The sequence below is a fragment of the Pundamilia nyererei genome, unplaced genomic scaffold (assembly GCF_000239375.1).
Source record: "Pundamilia nyererei isolate P.nyererei 1_Seehausen unplaced genomic scaffold, PunNye1.0 scaffold00094, whole genome shotgun sequence".
NCBI lineage: Eukaryota > Metazoa > Chordata > Actinopteri > Cichliformes > Cichlidae > Pundamilia > Pundamilia nyererei.
The window spans coordinates 1,057,103-1,073,333 of record NW_005187495.1 but is presented as its reverse complement, the minus strand read 5'-3'; the positions used below and the strand labels follow the sequence as shown (position 1 = coordinate 1,073,333).

The 16,231-nt window shown below is 40.0% G+C and overlaps 1 protein-coding gene across 3 annotated transcripts in view; it reads left to right on the top strand.

The window, feature by feature from the left end:
- LOC102215661 (gamma-aminobutyric acid receptor subunit beta-3-like) overlaps positions 1-16,231 on the top strand; it is an 88,630-nt gene that overhangs the window by 36,733 nt on the left and 35,666 nt on the right. For 2 of the 3 annotated variants that reach the window (XM_005739838.1, XM_005739837.1), the window contains exons 2-4: positions 2,059-2,106; positions 3,933-4,024; positions 4,132-4,199. In XM_005739838.1, the coding sequence (XP_005739895.1) occupies positions 2,059-2,106; positions 3,933-4,024; positions 4,132-4,199 (208 nt within the window). Of the gene's footprint in view, positions 1-2,058; positions 2,107-3,375; positions 3,810-3,932; positions 4,025-4,131; positions 4,200-16,231 lie in introns of those variants that run through there. The other variant, XM_005739839.1, reaches the window with a different exon arrangement.

Below are 16,231 nucleotides of genomic sequence, written 5' to 3'. Positions count from 1 at the left end.
TGCCACTTGCCACCAGTTTGGCCATATTTCAGAGCTGCAACATCACTGGAGTGCCCAAAAGCACAAGGTGTGCAATACTCAGAGACATGGCCAAGGTAAAAAAGGCTGAAAGACGACCACCACTGAACAAGACACACAAGCTGAAACGTCAAGACTGGGCCAAGAAATATCTCAAGACTGGTTTTTCTAAGGTTTTATGGACTGATGAAATGAGAGTGAGTCTTGATGGGCCAGATGGATGGGCCCGTGGCTGGATTGGTAAAGGGCAGAGAGCTCCAGTCCGACTCAGACGCCAGCAAGGTGGAGGTGGAGTACTGGTTTGGGCTGGTATCATCAAAGATGAGCTTGTGCGGCCTTTTCGGGTTGAGGATGGAGTCAAGCTCAACTCCCAGTCCTACTGCCAGTTTCTGGAAGACACCTTCTTCAAGCAGTGGTACAGGAAGAAGTCTGCATCCTTCAAGAAAAACATGATTTTCATGCAGGACAATGCTCCATCACACGCGTCCAAGTACCCCACAGCGTGGCTGGCAAGAAAGGGTATAAAAGAAGAAAAACTAATGACATGGCCTCCTTGTTCACCTGATCTGAACCCCATTGAGAACCTGTGGTCCATCATCAAATGTGAGATTTACAAGGAGGGAAAACAGTACACCTCTCTGAACAGTGTCTGGGAGGCTGTGGTTGCTGCTGCACGCAATGTTGATGGTGAACAGATCAAAACACTGACAGAATCCATGGATGGCAGGCTTTTGAGTGTCCTTGCAAAGAAAGGTGGCTATATTGGTCGCTGATTTGTTTTTGTTTTGTTTTTGAATGTCAGAAATGTATATTTGTGAATGTGGAGATGTTATATTGGTTTCACTGGTAAAAATAAATAATTGAAATGGGTATATATTTGTTTTTTGTTAAGTTGCCTAATAATTATGCACAGTAATAGTCACCTGCACACACAGATATCCCCTTAAAATAGCTAAAACTAAAAACAAACTAAAAACTACTTCCAAAAACATTCAGCTTTGATATTAATGAGTTTTTTTGGGTTCATTGAGAACATGGTTGTTGTTCAATAATAAAATTATTCCTCAAAAATACAACTTGCCTAATACTCCCTGTAGACACTTCTTCACATTTGAGCTGTCCAGTTGACCGGATGGAGTCTTTGCCTGGCCGATTCTGGCCCCCTGGCCTTATGTTTGACACTGTTTCCACTGTTCACCCATTCCAAGTTATAAAATGTGTCATTATTCGTGACAGTAACTATGAGTAACGAAGTGAAATGACTTGTGTGTCCATATGTGTGAAGAGTCTGCGACCCGCATGACAACACAGACTGGGGGCAAATCACTGTGAGAGAAACAGCATTCGGTCGGCTTGTTTAACCCTGAGCCACTAAAACAAGCGCTCGCAAGAAACACGTCAGAGTAGTTATCATCCTGACGATTGCCATAAGAGGGTAGCCGAGTTCCATGTTTCGTAGACGATAATTAGCTGGTAAACTTAACCTCCCTCTACTTTCTTGAATCCGTCTGGCGGTGCAGTCTGCGGACGGGAGCTGCAGCCAGAATACCCTCGGAGGGTGATTTCAGCACCGCGCCTGGTGCGAACAAGCTCGCGGAGTGTTGACCGTTTGGACGAGTGTGAATGAAAGTGATGGCGAAAAAGCCCCCCCCAAACTCACCACCACCTCTCTCTGTGGTAGGAAGATAAGGGTTGGGGGAGGTGTTGTGAGATGTTTTTTATCCTGGAGGGGGCTCCAGGGGGAAATCGACTGGCTTTCAATATTTTGCCCTGCAGGCATCCCACTGTTTCAGACCTCTGCGTTACTGCAGGCAATACTGGGTGGAATACGAGGCTATGCAGAGCACAGTCACACAACACATCAGACAGGCTCAAACACGCATAAGACACCAGTGATGATAATAATAATAATGAATAATAAACTTATAACCACAATTAAATTCGGGGAAACATGAAGCTGCAAACGGGAGGAAAGAAGTTCATTTTCAGTGTCTTCCTGTTATTTTCTAATTAATGATGTCATCAACTTTCTTCTTTCAGGAATGCTGTTAACGGAAACAAGAAGCTGATCGCCATCTATGACACCAGGTATGAACTATCACAGCACGCGCATTCCTCATCCAGGCTCCTCCACTGGGTCTTGTGCAAGCGCGTCCGCGTGTGCAGGCGGTCCTAATTAGCCTGTTCACGAATTTTTGACCCCGACTCTCTAAATAATTTATGGTGCAGTCCACACATTTTAAATCAGACACAAAAGGGCCATCAACAGATAACAGGCCAATAAATCAACAGCTTCGATTAATGGTTTGATAAATGCTGCCTGTCCCCACTCCATATTGTTCAGGTCCCGCCATTTTTACAGGAAACCCAAGGGAAGGATGAAGATGGTGTGGGGTGCACTGTAAAAAATGAGAATTTTAATAAGAGAGTTTGGCTTAGTGCTTTGTAATGTGGGTGTTTTTGAGAGTGGGAGAAGGGGTGGGGCAACGGCTTAATTAGTGTTCTAAAAATCAAGTCCACTGATTACTGAGGTAATCGAGGAAGTGAAGATAAGTAATCAGTGGAAACAAGCTTAACTAAACAACATGTGTATTTTTACTTCAGTTCAATGTCTTTCAAATAGCCCAAATCACAACAAAAGTCACCTCAGTGTCCTTTATATTGTAAAGTAAAGACCCTATGTAATAGAGAGAAACCCCGACAAACCCCTCTTTGAGCAAGCACTTGGGGACAGTGGGAAGAAAAACTCCTTTCTAACAGGAAGAAACCTGTTAAAAAGGCAGATCCATTTAAAGTAGGCACAGCCATGACAAAATGGAATCCCCACATTCTGTAGCAGAATCAACCATAATTTTTTTTTATCATTACTCAATGACTCTGAGTAAGTGCGACTGCCATATGGTTACAAGTCAGCCACTTTATTTATTGCTGAATGCATACATTAACATGTAAACATAAAGTTGAATTATTATTCACTTGCTCAACTGCCCCCCTGGCCCCGTTTTCAAGCAACTTGATGTTTATTTGTTAAATTTAAAAAAATATATATCTTTACCTTCCTCAAAAAACAAACAAACAAAAATACAAACAAAAAAAGAAACCGCAAATGCGCCCCTGCTGATAAATTCTAGGGCCAAAAATAGACACAAGGTTTATTAGCAGAAATAAGTGGACTTTAACAAAAGTCTGGTTTAAAAGGATTCCCTAAAAAAGAAAAGAAAAAGAGTTTAACAGCTCACCAAATATATAAGATGAAAAGCTTGAATTTGCAGATTCTACCTCAGCATTTTTTTTACAGTGTTTTAAGTGTTGGGGCTTCGCTTCTAATTTGAACAAGCCGAGTGCCTTCACCACCAGCGCCGCCACCAGCAGCAGCAGCAGCATCGCCCCCCTGTATGTTCTCTCCTCATCAATATGCGCTTCAGCTCCTGAATGTAAGAGCCACTCGCACAGTCAGAGACGGCAAAAAGGAAAGCGGAGCCAATATTTATGACAGGGAGGCGATGTCAGCCCATATTTCACATCTGACTCCATCCACAGCGAGCTGCTGACTTTTCCGCGGCTCAGTCTACTTTCTTGCTTTTTTGGGGGGGCAATCGATGGATTTACTCTGGATTTGAAGAGTGTCCGTCTCGGCTGTTGATTGCAGGGGGGTGAGCTCTCTGCTGTTGCTGCCTTCGTGCTTTACAATTACAAAAAGGAAAAGGGGGGATGTTTGCTTTGCACAAGCTTCGTCAATTTCGCGTCTTGTCCGCACTGGTTATCGGTTCGATTGTGTGTTGCGCAAAAAGGTCAGTGATCTTCTCATTATTTTCTTCTTCTTTCTTTTCTGAGAAGCCAAGGTTATTGCCTGGGCTGATTGATGCGGGAGTCAAGGTGATGTTTTCTTTTCTTTGCTTCTGCTGTCATTTCAGCGTCAATGAACCGGGCAACATGTCTTTTGTGAAGGAGACGGTGGATAAACTACTTAAAGGATACGACATCCGACTGAGGCCGGACTTTGGAGGTATGCTCCGCATTTATCCCCCAGCTTTATTTTTGGCGCCATTTACAGTGTTGTGGTCAGACGTAGAGGTGGAGGTCTGTAATCATGACATAATTACTCTGTTCTAGGGCCCCCTGTCGCTGTTGGCATGAGCATAGACGTGGCCAGCATAGACATGGTGTCAGAAGTCAACATGGTGAGTGGAGTCGCACTTCATGAACCCTTAATCCACAGCAGTCCTGCCTCTGCCTCAGTGCCAGGGGCATATACAGAAGGGGGTCATGGGGTGGTACCTGTACCCCCCAAATGTTCCTGCCTCCCAACAAAGCTGCTGAGCGAGAGTACTGCTGTGTTGCATGTAATATAGTGGATTTTACCAAGTACTTTACTGTAAAACTTAACAGTTTTAATGTACTTTAAGTATTTCTCTTATGCTGCTTTGTTGTCCACTATATTTTGGATTCAAATATTGTACCTTTTACTCTATAGTATTTATTTCAATGCTTTTGTTAAAACAAAAAAACCCAACCGTGTACTTTTTCTATGTATTTTTTCTGAATTTAGGGTGTGATTTTCAATGCATGTTTTTGCTTCTTGGTTCATATGGTAGAACAATGCAGTAACAACTGATCGTTTTAACAGACAGACAAACCAAATTATACCACAAGTACTTCTTGTAAGAAGTATACAACGTGTTTGCACTTTTGTCTAAAATACCTTAACAGTAAATAAAGAATTGCATTGTAAGTTTGGGGAACCTGCATCATAAGACAGGCTGCACTATGTACTAAGTGTAACCCATAAATCTAAGAGCTTAAAAACTTATTTCACCATTCAGTATTTTATACACTCTATATAATGGCACAGGACTGCACATGATCATTTTGATCAAATATCCTTAGTTCCTGTAGCCCCCCCCCTTCAAGTCCATTATGCGATGGTCAGATGGATGGGTTGGATTTCCTGTAAGCACTAAAACAGCTTTATCTCACACACTGCCAGCACCCCACATACACAGAAGCCTGGGTGTGAAAAAAGAAAACCCTCCAACATAATACAGCTTCCTGCTCCTGTTTCCAACAATCCTCATCCTCAGACACTGACTCACTTAGAGGATGGATTAAAGCAGCAGCCATGAGTTTCCAGTCAATAGTCCAGATACTGTACAATCCAGGCACGGTAAAGGAAATACATTTTTCCATTGAAGCCCTCTTTTATCTGCAAAAAGAAACCCTTTCTCATTGTGCTTGTTAACCACAGAAGCCACAGTTAGCAGTGTCCTCCCATGAGGGCCCCTCTGATCAGACTGCTATCACGAAACTCTGATTGGATTTGCTAATTCATGGGCTGATGCCATTTTTTTTGACACGTGCACATGCCGGGAAGTCACTTCAGGCTATTGTATCTTAAAATATCAGCCAACGCTGACCCAAATTGTACTGCAAAATGAGTGGCACCGTGTCACCCGGCTGCCGGCGACAGATTTTAAGGACTCCGGCATCGAACTGAATGGCGGACATTGTGTTTCCAGACCAACACCTCTCCTCAGCTACATTTCACAGCCCACCACATGTGCAGGTGCAACCATTAGGATCTTTATTAGAGCTGATGGCTCCTGAGCCCATGTGCTTTCTTTCTTTATAACAACACAGACAAGTGCAGCAGTCAGAGTCAGGTCAGGCAGGGACTGCTGTACATGTACAGCATCAACACAGATGTCATAATGACATAATGGTGATCTTGATTGAGTCTACTGAGAAGGACAAGAAAGTGTTTCATTTCACTGTATAGTATTAGAAAACTGTCACTATTTATCTGGAGAGAGGAGGGTGTATAAGTGTGAGCGGGTACTGATCAATACCAGTGACTCAGTGATTACTTTGACAATTGACTTTTCTGCCACTAGACTGAGGCAAGAAAAGTGGTGTTTCTTTCCAGATGTTGCAAGAATCTCACAGATGAACTATTTCTGCTAGAAGCTATGTACAACAAATACATCATAGGATTATGGATTATGTTTAATTTTTGCTTGAGTTTATGCAACAAGAGGTAATTTCTCTTTTTTTGTTAAATGTCTGAGAGTACAAATCTCTTTGAGTAAAGCTAACTAAGCTATTTGTAATAACACGGTCAAACAAAAGAGGCTTAAGCAGAAATACTATTAAATGTTCATTGCATCAGCTGAAAATTATAAAATAATGTTCTTAAAACAGTCTATATTATTCAGAAGTGTGAATGCTCGAGTAATTTTGTTCTGTTGTTGCATCTTGAAGATCTTCCATATTCATATGACTCATAGCCAACTTCTACCAGCATTATTTGTCCAGGTTGGAAAATGATGTGTCTGGATGCAAATAACCTTCTAGCTTGTTGTCTGCTTAACGTGACTGAAAGGAAGTGCTGTTGGTGTTTGAATAAGGTTTTTTCTGAGTTATTGATCCCAGAAGTTCAAATACAACAATTCGTCTTCCAGTTAACCCCTGAAAGCAAAGTACAATACATCACATTTTAGTTACCTTGGGAGTCAGATGTTGGAACAAGGGAGCAACTCCAGGGTTAATGTGTTCCGATAGGAAAGTCGGAAAAGTGTGTGTTTGGGTTTTTATATATTTTGAAAAATATCCTAGTCCAGCAAACATTGCAGTATTGGATAAGCATCAGCTGATGGTTTTTTCTTGACATCTAGTCAGTTCGAAGTATATCTTCAACGAGACCTAGAAGTCCGTCTTGAGAACATTTGTGTTCAAGATTTATTTTATATCTTTTTATTAATTAGAATAAAAAATAAACGAAATGTAAACAATTTCTCAATAGACAAAACAGGATGAAAAAAACATTCTAACTTGAGATTAACTCAAACCCTGCGACCTTTTGCTTCTAAATCCTGTGCTTATCCTACTGAGTTAATTCACAAAACTGTAAATAGCTTCATAGTATTAATTTGCTTATTTTTTAAAACAGTCTCCAGTAACACTAATTTGTTCATAATCATGTACCGGCAATATTAGTTGTCACCGTGTCAAAAAAAGCAGAACAAAGATAATTTCATTTAATTCATTCTTTGAAATAATCTGAGTTGTATTATTTGCTTCTTAAGAGACGGTCTGACTTCTAGTCTAGTGACATTGCCATCATATGTCAGTTTCGACCAGGCAGATGACTTTTGGGCTTCAACCATATTTACCAGGAAGGTCACTACTCCATGTCCTTGGGAATAATTCTGGAGATGTTTTATTCTCATTGAGTGGTTGTTGCCAATATAGCCATTCTGAAATGGGGTTTGGGTTTGTGACAAGTTGTTTCTAGGGTTTGTAAAAGACTTCAAATGGAACTCAGATGGTCATAGTGGAGCGTCCAACTCTTAGAGGCCATCAAGGTTCAACTCATTGAGTTCTGTGTGTGTAAAGTTTGAAGGCAGAGACTTTCAGAGTAGAGCAGATGGTGGATGAATGCATGGAGGCCAAAGCTGACACAATGACATCAAGATAGGAGGGAAACAGTGCAATACAGTATCATTTCATATTGCATCAACTCAACTTAAAAGAAAGAATATTTTTCTGGTTGTGTCATTTTTTGATATGCAAGGTCACGAACTTGCATTAATGAAGAAGAAACTCACAGAAGAACAAGAAACAGGGGATAATGGCAAACAGCAGGAAAAAGCCAATCAGGGAGCTAATTAATTGAACTGACATGTTAAAAGTGCATAATAATGAAATGCCCACATACTGACACCCGATAATTCCCGATTTTTCTTCTTCAGTTACACAGATTGCAGATGATTGTCTTGAGCTATATATGCTTTGTATAAGCAATAGAACATCACTGTTGTTGTAAAAGTATCATACTGTACTGTGATTCCCATCCCTGTATATAACTGCTGCATTTGGCAGATGCTACTAAGATCCACAGGTTCTATTCCAGTTCACTGGTAGTGGAAAAAAGTCAGCACAAGAGGAACTACGCCCTGTAGTAATGGAGCACTTAAGAGATTTTCAAACAGAGGGGAAGAGAAGGTGGACTAGTAATCACAGCCTGGTGTAGTGAAGCCAGTCTTCTTCTGTGTTATTTATAACTTAGCTGGAATTCTGCTTTGTCAGCTTACACAGTTTAGTGTCACCAGAATCCCTTCGCACATTAATTGTAGCCTTTCTTCTACCTTACTACGGCTAGAGAGGGACATGGCATGTGTTTAAACAAAGTATTACTAAGTAGTAGGTACAGTGTGCTTGATGCTTCAGTGACAAAGGCTGGTCTGTTGGGCTGGCTCTCTCATCTCATTATTTCAAAATATCTGCATAAGATCATCAAACCACACACCCCCCAAAATATCAAAAGCTAGCAATGAACTGTACATCGAGTGCATGCATGAAGTATTTTGTTTTCACTGAGAGTATTATATAGCACTTATATAGCACTTTTCTAATCTAACAGTGCACTCAAAGTGCTTTTCAATAGCACCATTTCTACTATACAGTGTATCAGCTGCTATAGGTGTTAACAAGGGAGAATGACTCTTCTGGTACTGATACTTTACAAGGTCATAAAAAAAACAATAAAAAAACCAAAACAAAAAACCAAAGCAATAATTGCTTGTTTACTGACTGAGTGTGGTCATGCAGAATATGGACTTATTGTGACTATATGCCTACTATGCAATCTTAATATTGATGAATATGTGCACCTTCATATTCAGTTTTTATGTATTTAAGTAGGCCATGACCTGGAGATGCTACAAATACATTAAACTTACTTCTAAATTTTCACATGATACGACCACTCCCACTGAATATTTTATAATACCACCACCTTTCTCTTTCACCTTTTCTAATCTCATGTTTACTCTGAGTACGTTTGAAATTACTTACTTTTAATTACTTGCTTAATCCAGTCCTGACTTTTTAAACCCTGACTAGCTGCTCTCACGACAGGGGCACCGTTTAATCTCAATGAGGAACTCTTAATAAACAGGGTTAGGGGATAGGGCTAGAACAATTAAAACATAACAGATTAACCAATACATATTATAAAATAACTAGGGTTATAAAAGTTGCAAACCTAGTTTTCACTATTAGGTTTTAACTGAGACCATGAAATTGTACCAATCGTAACTACTTGCTATGATAGCTTACACAAAAATATAAAATATACAAAAAGGCTATTCTCTAAAACCCCAAATTAAAAAAAAACAGTGATGCAAAAGACTTGGATTAGTTGGGAGACAGCAGTTTAAAAATCAGGAATCATGCACAGACATAATGTGCAAAAAACCACCCTAAAATCTATCAAATTTGTTCCTACACATGTGAAAACATTTTGGTCTTGTCATTGATTTTCACAATAAAATGACAGACATCTACACTGTGTGACTGCTGATGTTTCCTTGTTTTTGTCTTATGATTTTTTGTAACATTAAGACTAATATCTGTGTTTGCTAAATTATGACTATGAAACAAATGTTGTTATTTATGTACAAAACAGCTAGTAAACGAAAGCTGCATTTAAGTTGGGAGGAAATTGACTTTATGAACCTGTATTTAGATGTAAGATTAGCTAGAATTACAAAAAAAAAGCTTTTTTTTGTAGACTGTTGTACAGTACAACGCAAACACACGACAAGTGCCTAAGGTTTGGAGTGATTGAGAGTAAGGCTGTTTTTGCAGCTTGAAGCTTTATTACCCATCACCAAATGCCTTTTTGCTGGAGGTTTCTTCCTGTTAAAAGGGAGTTCTTCTTCACTACTGCCTCCAAGTGTTTGCGCAGGGATTTTTGCTAATGTGATTGATGGGTTATTCTCTCCATTATTGTGGGATCTTTACCTTACAATAAGAAACACATTGAGATGATTGTTGTTGTGAATTGAGGGAAACATGAGTGTCTGTAACACGCTGTGCGAAATCCAGTATTTTTCAAGGTATTTCATTATGCAGAAGGATCTTTACCGTACAATATACAGCACTCTTAAAATGTGCACTCATATGATTAGGATGAAATTGTTGCTGTTTCTTATCATCTGTGATTTGATGTCGAATAATTAAGTCTGTGTTTTTTAATAGAACTGTAAGAGTATTCTAAAAATAGTAAAAATTCACCTTTTGATGATAATGGCTGTTATAAAATTTTACCCTGAAGAGGGACTTCTTACCTTTAGTTTCTGAGGAATGCTGTCATGCAGGGGTACAAGGTGAAAAAGCTAAAAGCTTTCCTTCTTAACAGTTTAGTTGCTACATTAGCTCGCTAACCTAGCAAACTATTCTCCACAGAGCAGAGGAAGAGTAGCTGAACAGCCAGGGAGTCAGACAGCTGAGATCATACTTAAACTGATAATTAATTTGCTCCATGTCTCATTGCCACCCATTCCCAAGGGACCGTGCATCTGCGCTCGTTAAATGGGCTGTTTGTGGCTGTTAGCCAGTGTTGAAGCCAAAACATTACTGGTGGAGCTGTTTATTACTTTCAGCGTTTGACATTTGGTGAATGATATTCATCCAATGCGGGGACCGTCTGTGGTTTTAGCACAGGGACGCGTGCTCTGCAGGGAAATAGATAATGAGCGCTTTTGTCCAGGCCATTGATCAACACTAAACAGCACAGCCCAGATAAATGTTGCTGTCTGTGTTGTGTGAAACAAAAAGACAATTTTCTATCCTGCATTCATTTCAATAACAATTCCCCTTCACCAGCCCACTGGAACAGCCCCGCAGGCATAATTGGGAAAATTTGTCTTAAAAGTTGAGGGTTTATTGAGACAAGCACTGCTTGCTACGCTGAAATGAGTCTTGGATCCTTCTCAGCTTGTTCTACAAGGAGCACAGATTTGAACATATTCCTGCCAGATTTCAGGCTTGTGACGTTCTTTCTCAAGCAAACACAAAAACAGACTGTTGTACAGTACAACGCAAACACACGACAAGTGCCTAAGGTTTGGAGAGATTGAGAGTAAAGCTGTTTTTGCAGCTTGAGTGCAGGTCAAAAATCCAAATAGAGATCCAAAATTTTCGCACTGTTATAGAAAACTAGGACAACCTAAAGCATCTAAAGGTCCCCGCTCAGAAAAGGGTGAAGTTTAGTCCAAAGGTCAAAAAGCAATAGTGGCAGAGAGATCAGGTGAAAAAGGGTTCAGGTTAGTCATGGAAGGTACAAGTTATAGTTTGAGGTGAAGGAGATGTCAAACGGTGTGAGCTAACAGAAAACTGGCATCAATGTTACAGGGTGACGGATGTGCAAATCTGGTTCAAAGAGAAGACTAATTGATCTTGTAACGGACTGGAAACTGACACATAGGCTACGTTCAAACTGCAGGCGAAAGTGCATCAAATCCGACTGTTTTGACCCTATGCGACCCGATCATGGTATGACAGTGTGAACGGCACAAATCCAATATTTTCAAATCCGATCTGGGTCACTTTCGTATGTAGTACTGAATCCGATACATATCTGATGTTTTAGAAAGCGACTGCTGTGTGAACGGTCATGTCGCATTAAATCTGTCTTTTACATCACTGACACAAGACAGACGCCAATTATCAGCGCCGGAGAAGACATCGTGAACGCTTCCTGGCCATCCAGTGAAACTGTTTGGAAGACAACGTTGGAGAAACGTGAACATTTTATTTGTACTGTATAATCTGCAGATTCTGACAGAAATCTGCAACTATCCTTTGAAGCACCGCTCCTCTCCTAAACAGCAATAAGGATAATTATTAGGCCATATGTAAATAACAAAATAACTTAAAGCAAAATTGGGAAACGTAAAGTCCGAAGTCTTTATATTAAGGGCCATCAGTCAAACAATATTGTTTGCTCTGGGTCTAAACAGAGCGCGTTGTGTGTGACGTCTTCTTTTGCGCACGCGGGCCGCTTTGAGGGTTCACACTAGAGTGCGTTTGCTGTAACATTTTATTTGTAGTGTGAACAAGCAGACAAAAAAATTGGAATTGAGCATTAAGACTTGCAGTGTGAACGTAGCGATAGACATCTTGAGATAATCGGACTCATTAATGTTATTCAACTATTTAGTTTGGGGAAATAATTTCAGCACTGTGAAAAAATACTTGGGAATTCACAACATTTCAATGAGTATCATTATTTTTTTTAACTTAACGGAATTAAGTAGGGAAAAAATATGCATATTAGATACTGGCAATTGCATAATTTTCTCCTACATTTAAATCTGGATTCTTTGACATTGTTGGTTATACTTAGTTTCAAAGTAGAATAATAGGGACAGTCCACAAATTACTTGTAGTTTAGAAATTGGAAATTGTGACTTTAAAAAACAACAACAACTACCTAGCAAACATTGTTGAACCCTTTCCTGGGTTGAACAATGGATGATTGCAGTTGACATGTTTCCATGTAGATTAGAGGTCGGGTCAAACCATCTTTCAGAACATGAGGAATACAGATCTGATTATTGCAAAGAAGGACTTAATTTAATTTGACTTAATTTTGACAAAACCCTTTTTTAAGAAACCTCTACATTTAAATGCAATTTTAGTCTTGCATGGTGAACTTAATGCATTGGACTCTCACAGTTAACCCTCCCTGTCCATGATGTCAGCATCCAAGTCAGTTTAGTAAGTGATGAATTTTAAAGCATGAGATTGCGTATTGCGGAAGTCTATTTCTTCTCCTTCTATCGGGGAATTTTTAAAAAATATGTTTGCTTTGTTTTATTCATGAACATAATCTTTAGCTTTCTAGAAAGTCTAAGACTTTGACGTTGAAGATGTACCTCAAACTGATGTCATAGAAACTAACTTTACTAAACTTTAACTTTATACTGAATTTGAAACTATTTTTCTACAATGACTATAAGTCAAGAAAAGACCACCAGTCTATAGATATTCGACATCGCAATGTTGAATGATGGGGTATTGTGTGTGGAATTTTGGAGTGAAAAACGAATTTAATCAATTTTGGAAAAAGGCTGTAACGTGACAGCATGTGGAACAAGTGAATTCTCTGAATTCTTTCTGTTTCTGATTTCTAAATTTAATATTTTAAACTTGGAAAGCTTGCTTCTCTAACTTCTAATAATGGTGAAGCCATTTCATTCAAAGGATAATGCTTAAGATTTGACCCCCACAATCCAGGTAATGTACACAATCCTTTAGTCGTTTTGGTTCGCTTTGAGTTCACTTGGATTTTTCGCTGTGTTAAAACAAACATGGGCAAAAGCTACAAGTTTACAAAGTCATCAACTGATTCGGACCAGAGTAAACGAACTATAGGTGTGAAAAATGCTCTTAATAATGCTGGACACTTGGAAAGTGAACCTGCTGTTTGTTGTTTGTAGTTTGCTGTTTACCTCAGTGATTCACCTGGCTCCTATGCATATCGCAACACTGGTTCTATTTGATGTGGGGTGGGTTTTATATTTCATCAGCCTCTGCCAGAGTCCAAGATGGTCTGTGCAGGGCTTTTAGCCTTGGGAATCTTACTGGACACAGCACACGGGCAATCAGCGCATCAGGAGATCTGAGAAATAAAAGCAAGAGGAGAGCTGGAAGAGCTAAAGATTTATTGAGTGGCTGAGGGAAAGAGGAGAGCGGAGAAAGCAAAAGATCAAAGACGTGCGGAAAGCGGGGAGAGGAGGGGGTAGCTGTGGGAAATACCCCGCAAACTTGTGAGGCAGGAAATGTGAATATGGCATCTGGTTGGACCAGAAATCCACCTGGTGGGGCAGGTTGATTCTACCAGTAGCTGCCACTCAGTCGGCGCGAGCTGCTGCACTAGCAGATGCTGCACTAGCAGATGCTGCAGAGTCTGAGAAAGGCGCACTAATTACCTCTGAGGTTTGTTTGCGGTGTGCCGAGGGCCTTCGGCTGATGAGAAAGGCATACTAGGACAAGATCAGAGCAAGGCAAAACAGATTATGTGTGTGCCAAGGCAGAGGAAACTAGTTGTACACTTAAGAAGGACTTACTTGAAAATGTGTCATTTATTTGGTTTGCTGTCACAGAGAGAGGACTTTTTACTTTTCAGATATACGCAGGACTGTCAGATTAATGTGAGGTTTGGAGGTTGAAATATAATAACACTGTTATTAAGAAAGTTTATTTGCCAAATAAGAGTGCCATGTGTGGGAGTGTTTTTCATTTCCACGACCTTCTCTTGCAACAGTGGACCAACAGGCGCAAATCTCTGTTGCAGTAAGAGCTATCAAGGTCTTTATATCCAAACCCATTACGTGTACCTTATGAAAGTCATCACAGGAAATTAAATTACAGCTCAATGAAGGTGCAGGTCCCTGCACGCACAAATGGTCAGAGTCTGCACTGTGAATGTAGTTTCAGTAACAGGCTGAACAACCTAGTCATCCGTACACCCACGCTTGCGTGTGGGTGTCGAAAAGTAGAAAAAAACCCTGTCATTATGGAGAGGTGAAAAGATCTCCAGCTCCATTGCTGTTTCTCCAAATGTTCCTGCTGCCTGCTCGGTTTGTTTTTTCATTTTTTTTTTTTTAAACAGCAACAGCAACACAACGAGCCTTTTTGATTTGTTTGCCTTGACAAGTGCCTTCACATTTCACAGGTTTCTCTGGTTGTCAATTGTGGAGTTCCTGTTTGCTTAACATTAATTAAGTCACACAAACGGTCTAAGGTCTAATTGTTGTGCCAAGCACATCTATGTCTTATTGCATAAAATACATCTTGGAGTCAGATGTTGCCAATGCATTAACTATGTCATCCTCATTATCTTATGTAGGTCTAGCTATGCAGCAACAGCGTATCTTTTCTCTGTGCTTCGAGTGTGGCTTAATATACCCCCATGTCTTTTATCCGGCATCCGGCTTCCTGCCTGATGGAATGTAATTGGCCTCGGGAGAGAGCGCACTGTAGGATGAAGTGATGATCACTAAGATTTAGAATAAGCAGAGCGGGCATTTCCTGGTCTTATGTGTGATTTCAGGGGTGGCTGTCCCTTCCGGAGAACACTGAGACTTGCATACACCTTTAAGACAGACACTTCAATGCACGGGCTTGGGGAATTCAAATCTGACAGGCGCCAGCTTCATTTCCTTTCTCTTTGCCAGTCAACCAGACATTATGTTGTAGCAAATGACAAAGGGCAGGTAAACTATAAGCTGGATTTATGATGTTGATTATTGCAAAGGTCATCAGTCAAAAGCCTAAGTATGGTCACTGTAATTGACATAGCAAAGGCTATGTAAGATTTAAAGCAGGCAGGATAGAGTTTTTGCTGATATCACTACACTTTGTTTTTTATTGAATTAAAAACTACAAACCAGACTGATGAAAAGTCACACTTGTCTTAAGCTCTGTTAGTCAAAACAATATATTCAACAGCATCATTTAATGTTAAGACCTTTATAGCCTATAAAGGTTCCTGCCCTCAGTCTAGCTCCAGTAAAACCCAGCATACCTTGCTTTCATCCAAAGAAATTAAAAGCCTCTGCTAACTCGCCTCTAGTAACAGTGGCAGTTGTGTTGATGATTAAGTTGTGAAAATATCTCTGAGTTGCTGTCTGGCAGCTACATGATTTGGCCAGCTGTCAGTGCCTCATGCTAATGCTAAACTTTTAATAGAAGACAAGCAGATAGCAAGAAGCAAGTATTTCATTTTCATTTCAGAGTCTTATTAATTCACTTGATTGAAAATGGACTATCAACCTCCACTCACTTGCCACTAGTAATGGTTGGCTGAGCAGATCAGTTGTTTGCCAGTAGCACGGTTTGGCTTACTATCTGAGCCCAATGCTATTGTAAACTGCTATTTTCATTAGTTATCACAGGAGATGATAGAATAGAGAGCTGCTGCATTGCATCAATGTATTTTCACTTAAACAAGCAGCTTTTTTAAGTGCATTAAAGTTATATAAAAAATTAACAGTGCAAATGCAAATTCCTTGCTGACAGTTTAACCAAAGGGCATTTCCAGTGGAAATTGGCAGACATATCCTCAGCATAACCATGTATAATATCCACAAAACTTAAAAAGAGGTTATACACACACAATACGGTAATATTATGTTGAAGCACAGCACGTATCACTCCGCGAGGCTCCTGCCTAGGGTAGCCGTAATGCTCCAATAATCCATCAAGCGGTGCGGCCTCGTAGCTTAGCAAAGTCGTACTGAAACATTTGACAAATTTTCGATTGCCATGTACCACATAAAATCATTTCGAGGTCAGTAAACACAAGCTGACTTCATACATAAGGCACACGGGATCATAAGGGGCACTGTTGATTTTCAGAAAA